Below are 20658 nucleotides of genomic sequence, written 5' to 3'. Positions count from 1 at the left end.
ACCACCAATATTATTATTTTCAATAGAAATAATATAACTGCAAACCTAACAAGAGATGACTGTACCTAATCACGCCAGCTAGGAAAGGAAAGCAAAGAGTTAACTGTACTCAGGAAAGCTGTAAGTTATGCACAGCACATCTGGTCTTTATGGAAAAGTGATAAGAAGAAAGTTGTTAAAAAATATATTCCTAATAAATCTTGTTTGAACTTTGCCACAGGGGAAAATAAGGTTTTTGAAATAGGGAGTAGATGAGTTTTATCTCATCTTGAGCAGAGGAGATAAAACACAACTTTTTTGGTCGGTATGCAAAATGCTAAATCTGACATTGCACATCATCCTGAGCACACCATTCCTACGATGAATGATGGCGGTGGCAGCATTTTACTGCGGGAATCATTTCTTCAGCAGGAACAAAAAAAGCAGAGGTTCAAACTTTCAGCAGGACAACCAAAAACATACAGACTAGGCTACAATGGAACAGCTTAGATTGATATTTTAAAGTTACTCATCACATAGGTTATCATCCCCATCTAAACTTTGATAATTTTACAAAGAAAGGACTAAATATTCAGTCCTTATAAACACAAAACTTGTATCACGCAAGACTTGCACTAAATGTGGCTCAAAAGGGTTAAATACGTGGACACCATGTTTCAGATGCATATAAAAGAATCATCATCTGATACTTTAACATAAAAAGCTTTTTCAGATAAAAAAAAATCTGGATTTTCATTGATGAAAATTATACATTTCAAGAAATGACTACACCGCAACACAGAATCACTCACGATACGGTTTTATTTTACACTGAACCATGTGTACAGGAAAAATTATCCACAGCCCTAACGTGATGGGTAACACAGGTTCACCTGATAAGGAATGCTGCTGGTGAAACAAGCAGACAACTGTACTCACTGAGGAAACAACGTCATGTATTCATAGCCACTTTAAATATCATGCATGACATCAAAAATAGTATTTTGACATGATTAGTTTCACAGCTACACACACACATACTCGATCTCAAATGTTGCACAGGCACAGATCAACTGATGCTCAGAGAAACGGTATAAATTAAATTACTGTAATGTGAAAAATAATCAGTTGTTGATTAAAAAAAGTCCTAACTTTTTACAAAAGTAGTTAAATGGATTTGATTCAACACATTCTGTATTTTATGGGGGGAAAAAGTGGGCTAAGCAAGACATTTGCTGGTTTAATGCTCTTGTGTCTTTAAAAACCAAAGTGTGGCGAGTCTTCCCTCAATATCCTCAATTTTTATAACGCCTTAAGAACGACAAATAAAGAGAAGTAATAGGGTCTTTACAATGTGTCAGTAATATAGCGGACAATAAGAGCAACATTTACTGAAATGTACACCTCACTGCATCAGAGAAAGACGCACACACAAGCAAACATCCATCATTATCAACAGAAAGTTACAAAGGCTTTTTAAGGCTTTAACACCTGACTGTACATAAACACGACTGCAGAGTTTAAGCAACACGACTGTTACAGGAGGGGTTTCTTTTTTTTTAAACAGCGCAGCATTGACACTGAAAACACATCAACACTGGAGACTCGAGTCTGCTGTCAGTCACGTTTTTAAACCCATACACACACACACAAAATAATAATAATAATAATAATCAATTGAAATCAAACATCAAAACAAAACAGAGGGACTTGAAAATAAGAATTGTAAAATGTAAACAATGGACTTCTCGGAGGTAGGGAAGTGGGTTTCTATTGAAGTTCCTAAGAATATTTCTTTTATAATTAAAACAGATCTTTAGGCCTAATGAGACTGTATCCTAAGCGCTGTAACAACTCAGTGGCATTTTTTGACTGATTAACACTAATGATAATAACAATAATACAAAGATCAAGAGGCACAAAATCCATTACAATGCTCATCATGATACAAATTAAAATTTTTATTGCACTAATAGAAAAACTAATCAAGTTCCATTGTGGTTTTGTTGGACCATTCAGAAAATGAAAATCCACACAGGAAATTAATTGTCCAATTAAATTTGCTACAAACGCCCCTTTTCACAATGACATCATGCCTTTTTGTTATAAGGTTAACTTTTCATAATGTACCTGCATCTATGATGATCACTGACTGCAAATGCCACCTAAGCTCATCCAATTTGCCACTGGAATAATTCACAAGCGTTTAAGACCAATGATACGGGCCATAGTGAATGTTAACAGTAATACTAATTTCCAATGTAACCATGAGATAAAATACCTCCTGAGATGGTGTCACAAATGCTCACAGATTTGCTGCTTTAAAACAATCCTTGTGAAAATCTAGTGTACACTCATCCCCTGGATCCAGTTTCTGAAACAACCTTCATGCACACGTACAGTACTAGGAGCGCTTCCCTGCAACAAGACGTCTTCACTTAAAATGATCAATATGATGCAGTTTTTTCCCCAAAGGTCTTCAAAACATAAAAGTTGAAAATGAGGATAAAATGATGTCTGATTGATGATACAAGTTTGTTTAATTAAAAAACCGTGATTTGAGCGGTAAAGACGGAGTAATTTTGACACATTGTGTTCATTTCAAGCAAATGTTAGAAAATGAAAAACTAAGCATAACAAAACGCATAAAAGCCCCAAAATAGATCTTGATAGCTTTGCAATGATGGACAGTTCATCTGATAATTAAATCGGATTTTCAGTTGTACTTGTGTTGCATTTTCTATTAAAATGAGAGAACACCAATAATTTATCAGGTGTCTAATGATGGTTTCATGACTCAAAGTGTTCAGGCTCACTCTATGCTAAACTGGAGGATGCACAAGAACAGTAAAAACATTTAACCCACTAAGAAACAATTTTCTCCTATGATTGAGAAGGAATTAATTCAAATTGTACAGAAACATTTAGATGTTTTAGTTGGTTTTTTTCCGGTATCTTAGCAACACCAGCCAATTTTCACATGATCCTTTTGTCTCATTTTCTTGTCCAAATCACACAACAAAGGCATTCTGCGGCTCTCAAATTTTTTGATGCAGTTTTGGGGTCTCGATGACTCAAAACGACAAATAATAGATCAAAGTATTGCAAGATTTTAATTTCTGATAAGTTAACCACCTGTAGACAAGCTCTTAAACTGTTTTATTCTAATTTATTTTAAATCTGTGAGCATAGTGCTAAATGGGCATCAGGTGCTCAAAAATAATATTTTGACTAAACAGAAAAAATATTGTAATATTTACAATGACTCATTTACAATACCAGATTTTTTTAATTCCCATGCGATAATTTCAGTGTTGGAAAAACAACAGCATTGCCAAACCACTTATTGTTGGCACACCGCTTTATTTTACTTTACAACCAAAACATGTTGGTAATCCATACAGGAAGTCATGATTTTATCTACACTGAGTAAAGGTGACTCTTTGAGATGGGGCCAGTTCCTAATAAAATATAACTCTGGCAGTAAACAGTTCCTTTAGGTGTTCATTTGATGAGCTCAAATCTTCCCCGGGTTTCATTGATTAAATTCATTCTGAATGCATAAACAGGAATTAAGCTAATGCAACTCTCTTCCAGAAAGTGCAAATGAGATGAATAACAGGAGAGAAACTGGCACAAGGTGGAAAGGGGGAAAAAAAAAAAAACCTTTAGGTGATGTAAGTTTGTGAGGCAATCACCAGCCTGCATTATCCCAGGCTTCTTCAGCAGGCTTCGAGGGACTCTTCTTTGTCTTACCATCCGCATTCTCCCAGTTGTTGTCCCAGGCCTCCCAGCTCTCCTCTGTGCTGTGTTTGTTGTTGGAGGCTCCTTCAGAGCCCCAATTGTCCCAGCTGTCAGAGCTCTTCTTGGCAGAATTATCTGCCATGGTCCAGCTGTCACTGCTGGGAGATTTCTTCTCCTTTAAGGAGCTGTTGCTGCCAAACGTTTCCCAGAAATCCCTTGACATGGGTTGGCTGGAGCTGCCTTGATACCCCTCAGTAGCATCCATGTTCTGGTAGCTCTCTCCACCAGAGCTGAACACAGAAGAAAATTAACAATATTAACTGAAAGACCATACTATATTATTAGAATAAAGTACTTTGGGTGAGGGTTTTAAGCAACTTTTGCTATATCAAATTTTGAACAGCAAGTTTCTTCAGTAGTGACCTTTTGAGGAATATTCTCCTTTTGAAGGTCACCAATGACAACTGGAATAGTTTGTAGTTGTCATGACTGCACCATCATAACATTTCTATATTAAATTTCCTTTATTGGTTTTATTTGATGTTCTAATTTCTGGTCAGCTAATCTGTGAACCATAATAATCAAAATGAAAAGAAACATTTCAAATGTATCCCTCTAATTATTTAATGTCATACAAGAGTTTCAATTTTAACACAGAATTACTAAAACAAATGCACTTTCACTACATTTTAAGTTTCTAAAATGCACCTTTAAAAGAAGGCAAAGATATGACGGTTAATTACCCATCTTGTGGTTTTCCAGTAAACAGGTTTGTCAATTTTGCTCCAGCTCCCTGAACCTAAACAAATGTAAGACCAAGTTTAAATCCTGACAAAAAAAAAATTGTAAAAACACACAGTAACAATGTAAACTAGAAACAAAAAATACATCATGATTTACACAACACATTAAAGTTATTAAATTAACTTAAACATTGCCGTTATTGTTTAACTGTTCAAAAGATAAAAATTGTTTTATCAACATTACAGGATTCTTTTTTGTCTACAGTGTACTCACCGTCAGAACATTCATGGCAGCAAGAAAAACAAAACATCACATTTAATTAGCATTGTTCAGGCTTTTATCGTCAGTGCAAAACCAGCCTCCTCAGGCTGTTGTGCAAGTTTTTGCTCTAAAGTCTCTTTTTGAGGTGGGCAGCCCTCCATCAGTCAGTCAGGAGGCTGGTTTTGCACCAGTACGTAGAGGCAGAGGTCTGCCCATCATACCTTGTTCGCCAGCCCAGTGATGCCGACTGTCATTTCATCTATCAATTTGCCATCTTTGACCTGGATAAGCCAAATTATTATTAGAAATTTTGAAAAACAGAAGCAGTCATTTACTGCACACACTGTTGTAGCAGCAGTAACATTTGGATGAGAAAAGTGATTGGTTTAGTTGATAGCACCACCAATTAAGAAGGCAGAAGCCAGAAAGTAATAACAGTTTTAAATAAAGCAAACACACAATCACTACAGACAGCCAGAATTAGCAATGCCAACTCTACATTAGAAGACAAAATGATTTTGTCAAAAGTGTCAATCAATGGGTTTCGGAATAAGCATACCCTTATGTTCATATCTTTCCATACTTGGACAAGTAAAGGCAATTACCGTATTTTCCGCACTACAAGGCGCACCGGATTATAAGGCGCATAGAATAGACGCCTCATACTCTATTATTACACATCCACATTTATAAAGAAATGCCCCCGAGTACTTTATATAGTAGGCTGGCCCAGTCGTTGTTTCACTCACGGTGTTGGGGTTGCGATATTGTGCCCAACTGCTTTCTGGGTAACACAGACCAACCGACATGCTGCAGAGAGTCTCTGTCTCTCTTCCCCTGCCCCTCCCCCCTTTAAATGTATTATCAAACTTTATTAACAAACCAGTGTTCTGACAACTATCCCAGCATGCACCGCGCACTACTTCTTCTACGGGGGAAAAAGAAGTTGGCGGCTGCTTACCGTAGTGGACCAACTACGTAAGCAGCCTACTGCATGTCTGTGTAAACATGACGTCTTTCATTTCGATCTGAGTTAATTAGCGTAGCATTTCTGCCGGATTTTCACAACATATCAGCCACGACAATGGACAGGGGAACCAACAAGTTCATGTCATCTTTTTTGGACGACATCAAGGTGTTTGAGCGGATGCCTCCAACATTGTGCGCGTCACAGCTAAAAGCTACCGATAGATGAGGAAAATAGCAGATCCTCATTCCCTCAGCATAAATATAGCTGTGGACAAGATCACTGATGCCTACTGTTGTTGCAAGGCTGGGTAAGTCGGCATTCATGGTTTTGATGGTCCACAATGTACATTATCATATGTTTACTACTGGAGCTTGTGTTTGTGAGACGGTCACGCACGTGGTAGCTGCGCTGTGACGTAAAATGGGCATTAGCCAATGAAACGCGGCCCCTGTGGTAAGGTCCGTTGCTAGACCTGTTGTGGCTCAATATTGGTCCATATATAAGGCGCATCGGAGTATAAGGCGCACTGTCGGCTTTTGAGTAAATTGAAGGTTTTTAGGTGCGCCTTATAGTGCGGAAAATACTGTACTTGATTGTACTTGAGAAATATAAATTTTACTCTAAGAAGCTTAAAATAAGACAGTTCCAAAATTTTACTCTTAAACAATTCAAAGCACTCAAAATGTGACTGCATAGACAGTTTTGCAGACATCCACAGATACTGGCAGAAGATGCATTTTTATACTAAAGTCCACAGATTTTGTCGTTTAGTGTAAGCTGGCATCGAGCAGAAAAACTGGCAGAGACGAGCAGTGGCGGAAAGAGCACATTCACATCTGAAGCCATTTTTGTCTAAAAAGCACTGCAACCCACCACCAAAGCAGCGACTCTGAACATCAGCGTTACCTTCTCGTGGGTAGGTTTGATAACATTCTCATTTATTGTCTGTCCTAACTCTGTGGCCTAGTTGGAAGTCAAGAGAGGAGAGTTCGCTTGAATAAAAACATAATTAAAGATCCACATTAGCGCAACATACTGAGCTGCTTGTCCTTCAGCTGCATGTAAACACCGAGCATTCACAATGACACTGAAAAAGCTCTAGAGGGAGTAATGGCACAAAGGGGAAAAAAAAAGCTTACATCAGCTTGCTTTTTAAAGGCAGCACTGCTTACTGCATACCGATTCATCTCTGTCCCTCATCAAACACAGGCTGGCATTTAAGGTAGACATGTAATCAAATATATTCTGAGAAGTAAAACGTTTTACAGAACGTATTTCTAAAGCTCAGAATCCACTCACTTTCTAAGCTGCTTTACATTATACCCTTTTCTATGATTTATCTTTTTTTTTTTAATTTACCATAGAATCTTTAGCTAATTTTTATTATGTAGGAGACTTTGGTTCCCAGTGGTTCTGACATGATAATGATAAAAGATCTTTTTCCTCCCCATCATGTTTTTTGGGGCTTTCAATGGCTAAAAGTGCCACAATTCAACACATAAAACCACTCTAAAAATCAGAAAAAGTGTAAGTAAACATTGTAATTTATTTAATGCGTAGTTGATCAACTGTAAAGACTGTCTACTCAGCTTTGTATCCGTTACACATGCCAAAAGACATAATTATTTCAGTTATTAGTTAACAGTCATGTTGCAGCATATCATCAATTTATTTCAGTTTGCCAGCCTTACCCATCAATATCAGTAAGTGAGATAGACAAGGCTGAGATGGAAGCTACAGAGAGTTAATATCAATAATATTTATTTTTGGGGAAAGGTGACAATAGACAATAGAAATAGAAATTAACCCCATAAATAATTATTTTTGCAAAGTATTTATATTATTCTGACACTTTGGGCCCGTAACACTGGACAATAATTTATTATTAATTATTATTATTATATGTACAATGCGCCCAGCACTGCACTGAATGCACTGCAGAGTAACATGATAATCCTGGGGGCTATAAAGAAATGTTTTCACATGCCAGAGCACATCTTTACATCTTACATCTCTTGTAATGGTTGTAAAAGACAATAAGAAGTCATGCATAAATGGATAACCCATTATGTATGGAAGTGAGTGAACAGTGGCTCATATCCATAATAAGGGTGGGAATTATTTGCAATCCTTATTTAATATTACCGTTTATGTCCCAGTAGACCTCCTGCATCAGGACATAAACTCAAGGCACCAACACAAGCAACTCTTAGTGTTAACAAGCAGAAGCACATTAACACGTAATTCAGCAACATTTTGCACAATGGTTCTCCATTTAAAATTTGCTTAAAAAATAAATTTAAAAAAATGCGGCAGCCTTAAATAAATGATGTGCAAAAACGAGCATGCAGCTATAAACTGCTTTACCGGTTCAGGGGGAGCTTTATAGCCCCTCAACTACGTCCAAGGAGGGCAGAGAGATATTAGTAATAACACAGTTATCACAGCCTAACATGTTCCACATACACTGCATAATAAATAGCCAGTAAAGTACTGCATGTCCATGCCATCAATCTCAAGCTGGAAGGAATATTTCAATAAAATCGACTGAAAAGCACAAAGAAATCTTTGGCTTTACCAGGCTACTTGAGATGCTACTCTTACCTTTAAAGTTGCTTGGTTTGCCAGTTTTGTTGTCTGCATAAGTGCATAAAAAGAAACAAGATAATGAGTTTCACAAGTCTTCAAGGGGAGATGCGTTTAAACTCCAGCTTTATGTGAAACATGTTAAATTACGTTATCTTTGGCAATTGAAGCAATTTTGGTGGCACCAACAGTAAAACTGCTCCAGCCCTGCAAAACACAAAAAAATAATATTAAATAACAACAGAAGCGTAATAAGTAATCTCTAGCAAAACAAAAGAAAAAGTTAAATATACAAAGACTCACTGAATAAATTGAAGACATTGCATTGTTCAAGAAGTCCTCATCCTTCTTCTCTGGGGTTACAGTGTTGCCAAAACCAACATATCGATTCTCTTGGTTCCCACTGTAGCCTCCCCCACTGAGGAACAGTAAAGGCATTTTACATAAAATTACCAACACATAACCTGATGTGCACAACAAACCAGGATGAAATGAGACAGGAAAAATCTTACCTTTGATAAGAGTTGACGTCGTCACTCAACCAATCCTCGAATGCTTTGTCACCAGAACTGACTGGATTCTGTCCAGATCCCCCAGATCTGGATTTAAATAGCATACACCAGCACATTTAATGGCTGCTCTGATTCAATAACAACCAGCATTAATGTGTTCAAATTGTCCAAATTACCGGTGAGACGAAGAAAGGCCTGACTTGGGTTGAGGAGGAGTCCAGTTTCTGGCAGGGGACGTATCAATGGACCACTCCTTCCCCTCAGCTAATGTTGCTACCTAGAAAAGTCAGTCAGGACTGAATTCTTTCGGCCACAAGACAAAAGTGTACTCATTTAATTAATTTATTATGTCTTGCAAAATGTTTTTACATCAAAACAGTAACTACTTTATTGTAGTTTAGTGGGATTTTATGTGACAAATCTAAACAAAGTGACAGATGTGGAGTGGTTACCATGAATATTTTAAATTTAAAAAATAAACATGCAATTTTTACTGTGCATTGTATTGAATTCAGCTCCATTGAGTCAACATGACATAGAATCATGTTTTGCTACAATTAAAGAGGCAAGTATTTTGGAAATAACTCAACCAGTTTCATACATAGAGACTTACATAGAGACATCCTTCTTTTTAGCAAAAGAACTCAATCAAATTGAATACTTTAAAATTCCCCATAACTTAGGCAGTTGTCCAAAAAGTATTTGTACTTTATTTTATTTAAAGGAATCCTATTAAAAGGGGCCTAATTAAAATGCAGAACAGAAATCTTATTTTCTTTGGTTAATCATCTACAATCCAGTCACACGTCACATTTTGTGGTAGTAATTTCATAAAGTGTTAAAAAGTTAAAGGAGTGGGAATGATTTTGCAAGACAATTTACAAAGCTGTTTCATTTCCAACAAATAAATATTTAGTAACATAATTTCTGTTTAAAAATTGAAGTCCAAGACTAGAAAAGAAAAGTGCAATAGGATGCTGTGTCCTTTCCAGGCCAAATGAAAAGTTTTAGTTATAAAACGTTGGTTTTGTGCCGCTCACCTTGTCTCTGAAGAGAGCAGCAGCTTTGCTGTTGTACTTCTCCTGTAAGGTCCAGTTTGGGTCATAATCGTCTTGGAGTTCTAGAAACAGGCGGAACTTCCCATTTCCACCAGCTTTCATTTTCTCCAGTTCAATATCTTTCCACTTGTCCATGGTGACCGAGCGCACAAAGCTGAAGAGAGGGGACGAATCAAAGGCTATAGCAATATGCTCTGAAACATCAGGAAAATCCCTAATGATCCGACATGAGCCAGGCAGATTTTAAAATATTATATTTCTCGATTTAACAAAAGCATGATGTACTCCACCCCTCTTACCTGAGGTGCACTCCCAGGCCTCTGTGCTTCCCAGAGCACTCCAGGCAGATCCAAATGCCATATGTGACACTAACCCACTGAGGGTTAAAAGCCCCACACTCAAAACAAAGCTGCAAAGAAAACATTAGAAAATGTCAGAGAGCTACAATTTAAAAAAAAATGCTGCATGGTGGTGCATCAGCTTTTTTTTCCCCCAATCTAAATTTTCACAAAATAAAAATACTGACAGTCTAGTCTGTATTTCAGAATACAGATTAGGTGCAATAAAAGTATTTTTGCTTGGTTGTTTTTGTTTTGTTTTTTACAAAAGTTATAAGACAGAAAAATGTCTGCCAAAGATGACAGCCAACCAAATGTCCACTGGCAGAACAATGACCATCAAAAATTACTTCTGGCTTATTTAGGCACTGATGAAAGGACCATCAAACGCCTTCTCTACAACACAAAGACAAGCTTCGTTGTAAAGTTTTCAGTACGGTAAAATTAGATGTCTTTTCTTGGATGAAATCAAATCGCACAAATACGCCGATGTGTGACGACTTACATTATTTTCATCTTGGGTTCTCACTTCCTTCAGAACTCTTCTGGTCCTTGGACTCGCCATGATGACACTGAAACAAAGTTTGACCAGATCTTTAGTACAATAAGTCATATCAAGTTTGAACTACTGCCTCAGTACTTTAGTCATTGTCATTACCACTGACGTACAGTTGATGCATACTGAAGTTGCACATAAGCAATGTGATGGTACAGGTTTATATTTATAAATTAGAATATAATTGAAAGGTAATTTATATCAGCAGTTCAATAGAACGGTAGAAACATAAGGACAGTAGGTCCTGAGAACCAGGACTGAAAACCAACGCAATCACGAGAAAGACAATTGAATTGACAGTTGTCCAATAGACACATCAACTCTCTCCAGAAGATCAGTAATCCCAAATATTATTGCTGGGGAAGCTGGTTATTCACAAAACAATCTGATTAATGCAAAGTTGAGTGGAAGGAAAAATTGTGATGAAAAAAAGTTCACAAGCAGCAGAAAGAACTCCAACCAGGAGTCAGTGATTATTTGTGGTGTCATATTATGTGCTAGTGTTGCTCCGCTGTGTTTTCTGAAGTCCACAATCAATACAGCCGTTTATTATTTTAGAGCACTTCATCCTTCCCTCTGCTGGCAAGCTTTATGGAGATCCTGGTTTTATTATCCAGGATGATTTGGTACCAATACTTGCTTTAACGATGATGGTGTCACTGTGCTTGATTAGCCAGCAAACTGGCCTAAAACTCAAAGAATATTTCTCATCCTCCCAAGAGTTAGAAGAGTATATATCCAAAGCCAGCTAAAAGCTAATGCTATTAAAACATCCAGAGCTTCGTTAACAGCTGCCAATCTCTGTACAATCTATGAACTCCTTTGTTGTTAGACCAACATTTTGGATTTATTTCGTTAAATTGCTTATGCTCTATTCTAATTTTCTGAGAAGCTAAATGTAGGTTTGTTATTGAAAAAAAGTCAAATTAATATATTATATCTTGGGATGCACTTACGCCTATTGCAATAACTAATTTATCAATAATCATTTCAAATCAATAGTCATTCTCAACAAAAGATTCATTATCACAAGTGAATATTTATTAGCCGTAGAATGAAGTTTAAATTTAAAACTGAAAAGTCAAGGTGCTTTTTTCACATAGACTGCAGTGAATTCATTAGAGGTGAATTGGCATAAATTACATCACAGTTCTGATCCAAAAGATATCCAGGAAATAACTAGTTTTCTAGCTGCAGATCTGAACACAGGATGCACCTTCCTAACCTGGTAGTTCTATGAGAACGAGTCAGAAACTAGGAGCGGCTGTAAGGGAATACAGGTTCCTAATGTCCTCAGGGCACGAAAGCAGTTTGGAGAGTTTCGGCTCTTTTAGGACCTGCAGCGGTACAGACTGCCTCTAGATCTATTTCAGGAAGAGGAGGAAGCAAGTTGACAGCTCGCTGGCATGTCCAGGAAGAGTCACAGCGAGGCTCGGAAAAAACGAGAACCACCCTCAGGTAGCAGGTCACTCCAACAGAACATTGTTTCTGTGAATTGACAGTTGTCAATGTGCTGCACATAAGAAAATGTTAAATTTCCACACATTGTAGGCTCTATTTTTTCTCTCAGATAAAAACAGCATGTTCTTGCACGTCTGGTTGCTTTATAAGTTCAGGAACTTTCTGCTTTTCTGACTCTTAGTGATAAATTGAGGATATTTCATTCTGCAGTTACTGATGCAATATTTCAAGCTCAAATGTGGATGCACAGAAATAAATTAGGACAAATGGTGAGTCTTATTAAATTATCAATCTTGGAAATTACACAATATTTTAAATATTTAATGCTCCTCCAGTTTATTCAGGAGCAATATCATAGATCTTTCTTCCTAGTTGTACTGCCCAATCCCTTGTAAATAACTTTTATATGCACAAATATAAAAAATAATTATCCAGTTGTAGAGTTATTGTTTTAGTCTATTGTTTCACTGTGGTATGGGGAACTCTTAACGTACACAGTGTGCTAGCAGAAATACTATTTTGTAATCAGGGTGATTTTCCCTTTTACCTGTCATAAATGGTGAGGAAATCTATAAACAATGTTGTTACACAAAGCTGCTGTTTCTTCCATCTTTATATGAGCATGTTTACAGTCTTCTTTCATTTACACAATAAAGATCTTTTTCTAAAAAAAAACAAAAACACTGCAGTTTGCAGAATTTCCACATTACTTCGATCTAAATGGGGTTATATTTGAAGCAGAAATAAATTTAAGCAAGTCATCAGTAATATTTATTACTACTATTCTCTATGCCTCACATGTCTTGATCATTTTCAGTCAAAAAGAAAAGTGCAACCAAATCCACTTGCCAGAAAAAGTTAAAGGGGAAATAAATATTTGGAAGGACTCAAGTGCCACATGTGATGATGACTCAGTCTTTGCTTTGCAGGATGAAAACCACAATGTCAGTCCGGTCCCTCAAGGTGACAGGATGAGAGTAAAAGAGTAAGTTGTTTCATGTTCCTTGTGAAAAGATTTTTTTTTTTGGGCAAGTATAGCAAGTGCCACTAATGTGATTTTCAAATTTGTTTGCTACACAATCAACAAATCGTTGTCTCCATACTGCATACAGCTGAAAACAATTGAATGAACATGCTATAACATTATGCCTAAAGTGAAGTAGACAAAACCAGTGACCATCAAAAGCATGAATATGGTGAAAAAATAAAAACATGGTTACATATTGAGCTTTCATGCACTTATGTTAATTCTAATCTAGTTCTAATTCTTAAAAAATGACACACATTTTGTTGCATCCCCATCTTCTGAGAGAGTAGGGTGATAAACAGTCTCTGCTGATGTTATTGGTTTGGAAAAGTGTGTTTCTTTAAAGTATTTTAATTAATGACAAGACTAACAGAAACAAAATGATAAAAACTAGCTGAGACAATAACCAATAAAAACCAGGAAATTTGGAAAATTATTGTTAACATTTGTTATTTCTTGTTTTTTTTTCTGTTAGCATATTTTATATAATATTATTTCCAGGTACATTTTACTCTTTTCATTGGATTTTGGCTCTGGTTTTTCCTTTAATTGCATTGCTTGTATATGCATGTTCTTATTGGAATTATTTAAAAGGGTTAATTTTACCTAAATTAGTTTAAAACTAAATAGGACAAACAGCATATGTTTGAGTCAGTAATAATATTAAAATTGCACCAAAAAAAGATAACATTTATTTTGTGTAATTGTTATAACGTCCGCATTTCAGAAATTATTTTAACCTGTTTTTATTTGTCTTAAAGTACTAATTGTCTAGCCAATGAATCCTATGTGCTTTTAGTTTATGTAAAGAGAAACTAACAACTCATGATGAGCTTCAATCTTCTATCACAGCCCCCATCTTTAAAACTACATTTGAAGAAAGTTGATGATTTTAAAAGTGAATAAAAATAAATCGTTTCAGCCTGGCTTTTGTTTTAATCCATATATTTTTTCTTTATTTACTTTCTGTTTTTAAATATAGACCTCAAAAAAGAAAACCAGAAACTGGTATCAACCAAAAACAGCTTCGTTTGTGCATCTCAATGAAAAAGTATGAAGAAACAGATACACAAAAACAAACAGCTGTCAGTTTCTGATTTAATCATCATCCAAAACACAAATTAATAAGTGTCCGTGTAAAGACATCAATAATGTGGCTTCTCATTTTAACACAGTTGTTTGAGGCTTTCATCATAAACACTTCTGTAAAATCCAGTGTTTACAGACAAGTCAGTTTGGTGGTGAGAAAATGTTAAACATTTTCAGTCATGTTTGCAACATGACGTGAAAATCACTGTCATTTTATTGGCTTGTGCTCTGGTGTAGTCGTGTCAAGGCTTTTTTCTTTTTTTTTTTTAGTGAAACAAAACTACATCACTTTAACTCATCTCTTTTGTTTTCGGGTTAAAGTTTCATTTATCACGTAACATTTAAAATCCTGATTTCCAAACGCACGTCAACCCAATAATATTTTTGCTGGCTGGAGGGTTTTTTTTGTGTGCTAACATTGAGCTAACATTGAGCTAACATAGCCCTTACCTGACTGGGACTGATGAACAACAACCGGGACGCTGCTTTCAGAGTGTGGACGCTACGCGGCTGGACTATACCGTGGGGTTTTCTTCCGTGGCAGATTCACGGGCTGTCACGGGCTGCGTGAGGCTCACAGAGGAGACTAATAAAAAGTACCTACGTTAAAAACCGGTGGCCATGTTCCTGTTTGCATACGTTGGCAGAGCAATGCATCACGGGACAAGCCTCAATTCTTCTTCTTTAAGTTTAATGTGGGAGGGTAAAGCAGAAATTAAATGTACTACCGACACCCGCTGGTTGAAATGTGTTACTGCTAACAACAAAAACCATTCGGTTGATATTTACGGTGAAGCAAACCATATAACGTTATTTGGAAGTAAATATGTGCCATCATGAGCTGAGAAAAAGTTACAGTTATGTAGAGACAGTGGTCTTTTTTAAAAATAAAGTTTATTAACAATTCAAGTAGAACATAGACTACACTCACAACAAAACAGATTTCGTAAATGATGTATCGCCACCAAATATGGGAGAAATTAAGGACGATGTCCTGAAGGTTCAATACTCAATAAAATATTAAAAAGAATCTTTTGTTTACCCTATACACAACAAAATATAAAAAAGCCTAACTATGAAAATGTACATTTTTAAATGTGTTCAACTTAGATCTTAGCTTTTGAATAATGTAATGCAATGTGTAAATAATAGTGGTAATATAGATAATGGAATATTTTATATTATATCCATCTTCACATCTGAAGAATAATTGAGCAAATTAATTGAGCTATAAATTCAATGTGTTTTTACTATCCCAGATTTTATACCAGACATTCTGTCGTCTAATAAACCAAAATTGGAGTGCTTGCTAATAACAGAATAGCAAATTCTATTAGAGTTTGACCAGGAGTCGAATAATAATTTGAAATCACTGTCTTTGCTTTGTGAAACTCATTTTTGATTTCAGATTTAGACTCAAAATGCTATCTGGTTTTCACTCAAAAAATAATCAAAATTCTAGGAATTAGAAGTAAATTGAAGTTCACTGTTTGAAGAACGATGTACAGATATATGATCACTGTGTGGCTGTTTGGAACAGTCAAATAAAAAACTGAAGGAGAGATAAGGTAATCGTAAAGAGTCTGAAGGATTGAAGTTCATTCATCTGACATGCTGCTCTGTTAAAGACTCTGGCCGGCCTTATATGAGGAGTATAATGCACCAATGCCATTAGCTGCTCTTATCTCAGGGAAAGAAATTGTATATAAGGGGTGCTAGAGTAACTGGAGGAGCATGTCTCTCATCTCAACTCCTTCATCATCATGAGTGCATCAACAAGCTTGAAGCTGCGTTTGCCAACCTTCGTGTTGGTGCTGGAGGTTGAAATGATTGCACTCTACGGTATCTTCATCACCTATGACGATAACTCCAATGCGAAGCTGCAAAACAACAAGACCGACCCGATGGAGAACTCAATGTATCGGGACTACCCGTACTTTGCTGATATTCAGGTGATGATCTTCCTGGGCTTTGGTTGCCTGCTGGCCTTCTTTCGCTTCTACGGCTTCAGTGGGATGGTGTTCAACTTCCTCACAGCCACCTTAGCCATCCAGTGGGCCATCCTGATTCAAGGGTACTTCCAGTTTTACTCTGACGGTAAAATCCACTTGGGACTTATCAATCTCATAAACGCAGAATTTGCCTGTGCTGTGGTCCTCATCTCATTTGGAGCTGTGCTTGGGAAGACCGGCCCTGTTCAGCTCCTGGTCATGGCTTTGCTGGAGATTCCTATCTTTGCCGTCACCGAGTGGGCTGTACTGAAATATCTACGGATCAATGACGCAGGAGGCAGTATTCTTATTCATCGGTTTGCCTGTTACTTTGGGCTGGGGGTAACTTTTGTCCTCTAGCGCCCAAGTTTGAATAAAGGACACCCCAAAGAGACCACGAGATATAACTCCGACATCCTGTCTGTGATGGGAACGCTTTTTCTTTGGGTGTTTTGGCCTTCATTTAACTCTGCTCTCACATTTAAAGGTGACGACCAGCACAGAGCCGTACTCCACACATTCAGCCTGAGCTCATCCACTATCACTGCCTCATTACTGTTTAAACTTTACCTTTAATAACATAAAGTTATCTAATTTTTAAAGTGCAATCAGTAATACTTTTATAACAAATTCATATCAGTAATGATTTCTTGGTTAATGTCAAGTTGTCATAACAAAGACATTTTAAATAATGTCAACTTTGTATTAAAAGTGTCATAATTTACCGAATGACGCTTTATGACAACAGTCATAAATATCCATGAAGGCTTTTTCATGTTCATGACAGGTGTTATGTCATGTTTATGAAAGTGTCATGTCAGTCTTATTCAACCCCCTTCAAATAAAGTGTTACCTAAAAGTTTTATAAACCTGCAACAAAACTCTAATGAGTTTCTGCACTGTCGATAAAGTAATGCACACTTTAAAAATTAACCAATTTGATTTGAGTTCACCTGACATTTTTAAGAAAGCAGAAGAACTTAAAAAGCTTTCTCTGGTCCAGATTCCCATTGTTGCCATTGCTTGCTCTGTCACACTTTTAAATGGTCTAAACAAATCATTCAGTATGAAACATATTTTATTTAACCAGCAATTTAACAAAAGTATTCAAAGAATTTGTATTTATAGGCATCATTCCCATAGAACATTCCTACAAGTAATGAACATAAAGGAGTGAAAAGTTGCACTTAAACTAAAATTAATACATTAATACATGTACAGATATAATAGATCCATTTAGTAGTTCTCAGTTTGCTTCAAGTTATCCTGTTGGTTTCATTAGGTGGTTATTTTTTATTTTTCAGAATTTGTACCTTGAATTAAAATGCATTCTAATTTAATTATACTAGACTGAATGGTAATGACCTGTTCTCGTGTCCTGAGTATAACTGGGGCTGAATAACACTTCGAGTGATGTCCTTCACTGCTGCAAGCAGGCTGTCAGTTCAATGTGGTGACAAATAGCGCCCTCCTGTGGTGGCAGGTGAAGCTTTTAAAACGTCCTCCATCCTCCTCTGAGCGTCAACAGGTCGTCTCAGAGATGGTTTGCGTAGCCTTCTTCACCGTCCGCAGTGTCGACTATTTTGGCTCGCTGGGTTTGCACGGAGGCGTACAGATCCGACATGGTGGAGACAGCATCATCTATGGTAACAGGTTCCTCCGTCTCTGCCTCTCCGGTTTCCTCTGTCTCCTCTAAATGCACAATATCTGAGACCAGGATCTGTGGAGAGATGCGCCCAGACTGTGGCCTGGGAGCCTTCAGGGTCAGGTTGGCGTAGCATTCCTGACTTTTGGACTGGAAGGACACAAAAAATAAAAATAATTTCAGTATTTGGTAGATAAATACTTTATTCAGTGGAGAACCTGTAAAGGCTCTACCTGTGAGTCAGGATGGATCCTGTGTGCAATCCTTAAAGATGAAGAGCTCAGTGAGGAGTGAAGAGGAGCGGGATCTGTGTACACAGCTACACCTGTTGACAACATTACAATTTATTTAAAATATTTCTGCCAACATGTGAATACACACAGCTGCACACGGAGTACCTACTTGCATCCATGTAGCTTAGATTCCCATAAATTGGATTATCTTCCATTTGTCTGGAACTCCGACTTAAATTTTAGAGAAAAGGATGAAAAAGGTCCATGAGTTTCTTCTTGTTTAGTCAAAGGAAAGAGCTTGACTTAATCTAAACATAAGTTACATAATCTAAACATAAATTACATAATCTAAACATAAATTACATAATCTAAACATAAGTTACATACCTTCGTCTCTTCCTGCACTGACATCTTCCTTTCCCTGTCGCAACATAAATAATCATTTATTCTCCATAAAAAAAATACCACTTTTCCTTTGATGTATGAAAGAAAACATGATAATTACCTGAGCAGATCTTTGACAAGCAGCATGCCATGTTAAACAATAGTGATAGTGCCAGAGTGGTACCGAGGACATAGACAATGACGTGGGCATTTGATTTCAACCAATCAGAGTCTGTGAAAAAAATAAAAGCACAACTATAAGGAATGACATGCTAAATTTCCATACTTAATTCCTTTCATGTGAATTTGCAGCAGAAACATTCCACACTGATTGTTTCCTCTGACATGAAGAACCAACAATTAGCTATTGAGGAGCAAAATCTTCCATCTGTACATGTATTCTGAATATATATTTAGTTATTTGTTGTGTTTACCCGACTTGTTATGACAGCTGGCACCTCAACTTTGTATGATATACAGGCAGGACGCGAAGTTTACAAAGAAATGCCCAACCTGCTCAGTGAGGAGTCAGTGCTTACCACAAATTCACCACACCGTCAACCCTGTGCCTATTTTAGAAACAATGGCATTGTTTTGAGAGGAAATATTTAATTTAAAACACAAACAAAACAAACACGCCTTCACAGTCATTGATAAAATAAGCAATTGCTTTTGCGTTAACAATTTATCCACATTCAAATTTTAAACTAAATTTGCAGCCAAATTTAAAAATCCATTTAAACATTTAGAGGCGAGTCTCGTCTCGGGGTACAGATGAATAAATACTGAACTGAAAGAAACAAAATTGTGGCAAACTAAGTATTAGAGTCATGCACGCTGCATCCTGACAAAATGATTTACATCACAGTTCTGCTCAGTCGTCAGCAGAAGAAGATGTGGTTTCGCAGAAACTTTTGCAAAAGCATGGATGTGCAAACAACTTTTTTTTTAGATGTTGCGGGAAAACGAATTCAGCGGAGCATGCTGAATTTCTTTCCTGCCTGAAAAACCAATTCTGAAGGGGTTGGGTTATTTACTGCCCTGACATTTGTTTTACAGCACCGCTACGTTACATGACAGTTGTTAAACTATTTTACGCAGAAGCTTGAACTTATCCTACTGTCGTGAGTTGGATTTACTTAGATATGTGTTAAAGCGTAACTGACGAGAACATGAACCGTCTTTTGATTTTTTTTTTCTCCTGATTTTGAAATAGCATGACGTTTGTTATGAGAGTCATCAAATTTAAATTTAAAGATTACTTTACACAGCGTCAGACCTAAATAAGACAGAAGGTAAGTTGTCAGTAGTCAGTGTTGGGTTTGTTCCCTTCAAACACACCATTTTCTGTAGAAAACTCCTCTGAATAAATGTAACCATAACACTGATTACTAAATGTACCATGAAATACGCAGCAGAGGGCCTTAGCAGAAAAGATCTGGAGGTATCACTACGACCTAAATCTCATCAAAGCCATAAATAGAGATCTCAAAACAGCAGTGCATGCAGGGGAGCTCATGAATCTTGCAGAGCTAAGAGCTTTTGATACAAAGAATGGATGACATTAAGTCCCTTAGTGGAAAAATAATAATACAAACAGGGATTCTTGCATAAAAGAATCATTGCTATTCTGAATATCTTCACTGAAAGCCCTTTAAATAGTGCATATAAATAGTTTAAATACAATTATACAGAATAGAAAACAATAAAATAGCCACTTTTTAAGGTGAAATTACATGAAAGGCAAAAACGTCGTGCACGCAAGAAAAAATAAATTCACAATATATAAAAAATAAAAAGTTGATTTATTAATGTAGCTGAGCTGAAAATGATCCCTGGCAGACTCAGGTTTAAAGTGATACATTTTACCAACATATTTCTTCTGACTGAAAGTAACATGAATGTTTTTGAGTGATGCAGCCCAGAGTCCCATCCTGAACCTCCTAAAGATTAGGGTGATGGCCAGGAAGCCTTTCAAACTCAAGAAGTTCAAGAAAATTCATCAGAAAATAGTAGAACGGATTAATTCCTGTCATGTCAATAAAGACTTTTAAACTTGACTATCATGTCAATAAGCTAC

At 36.7% G+C, this 20658-nt stretch overlaps 2 protein-coding genes and 1 long non-coding RNA gene across 10 annotated transcripts; 2 read left to right on the top strand and 1 right to left on the bottom strand.

Moving 5' to 3' along the window:
- Positions 1 to 783: 783 nt before the first annotated feature.
- On the bottom strand, positions 784 to 14993 carry arfgap1 (ADP-ribosylation factor GTPase activating protein 1). 8 transcript variants are annotated; one of them, XM_015014434.1, is made up of 14 exons: positions 14776 to 14993; positions 10698 to 10764; positions 10154 to 10263; positions 9837 to 10008; positions 8973 to 9073; positions 8797 to 8883; positions 8588 to 8702; positions 8435 to 8491; positions 8303 to 8335; positions 8066 to 8095; positions 6605 to 6661; positions 4950 to 5009; positions 4467 to 4522; positions 784 to 4013 (listed from the first exon to the last, which is right to left on the bottom strand). In XM_015014434.1, the coding sequence occupies exons 2-14, from the start codon at positions 10755 to 10757 to the stop codon at positions 3674 to 3676; spliced, it is 1278 nt and encodes a 425-aa protein (XP_014869920.1). In that variant the 5' UTR covers positions 10758 to 10764; positions 14776 to 14993; the 3' UTR covers positions 784 to 3673. The 8 variants fall into 8 exon arrangements, with proteins under 8 accessions (XP_014869920.1, XP_014869921.1, XP_014869923.1 ...); XM_015014435.1 differs by having other exon boundaries at positions 10698 to 10767; positions 14784 to 14993; XM_015014437.1 differs by lacking the exon at positions 4950 to 5009 and having other exon boundaries at positions 4467 to 4516.
- Positions 5005 to 19719, top strand: LOC106934494 (uncharacterized). The gene is made up of 3 exons (XR_001421708.1): positions 5005 to 5334; positions 7778 to 7780; positions 19708 to 19719. It is a non-coding gene; the product is annotated as an uncharacterized LOC106934494 (long non-coding RNA).
- Positions 15209 to 16931, top strand: LOC106934493 (ammonium transporter Rh type B-like). Its single transcript, XM_015014447.1, has one exon. The coding sequence runs from the start codon at positions 16089 to 16091 to the stop codon at positions 16674 to 16676; it is 588 nt and encodes a 195-aa protein (XP_014869933.1). The 5' UTR covers positions 15209 to 16088; the 3' UTR covers positions 16677 to 16931.
- Positions 19720 to 20658: the final 939 nt, after the last annotated feature.

Source organism: Poecilia latipinna, unplaced genomic scaffold (genome assembly GCF_001443285.1).
Source record: "Poecilia latipinna isolate Pla-1442-1.1 unplaced genomic scaffold, P_latipinna-1.0 Scaffold1817, whole genome shotgun sequence".
NCBI lineage: Eukaryota > Metazoa > Chordata > Actinopteri > Cyprinodontiformes > Poeciliidae > Poecilia > Poecilia latipinna.
Note: the sequence above shows the minus strand (reverse complement) of the source record. Positions and strands in the feature narration are given on the sequence as shown.

What these genes read in the sequence shown, in the direction of transcription:
- LOC106934493 (XM_015014447.1), top strand. Translation starts at nt 16,089, where the DNA reads ATGAGTGCATCAACAAGCTTGAAGCTGCGTTTGCCAACCTTCGTGTTG.
- arfgap1 (XM_015014434.1), bottom strand. Translation starts at nt 10,757, where the DNA reads ATGGCGAGTCCAAGGACCAGAAGAGTTCTGAAGGAAGTGAGAACCCAA. An exon ending in CTGCTCTCTTCAGAGACAAG is followed by an intron (nt 9,074 to 9,836) that starts GTGAGCGGCACA and finishes TGACTTTTCTAG; the next exon opens with GTAGCAACATTAGCTGAGGG. An exon ending in ATAAAGCTCCCCCTGAACCG is followed by an intron (nt 6,662 to 8,065) that starts GTAAAGCAGTTT and finishes ACTTCCAACTAG; the next exon opens with GCCACAGAGTTAGGACAGAC.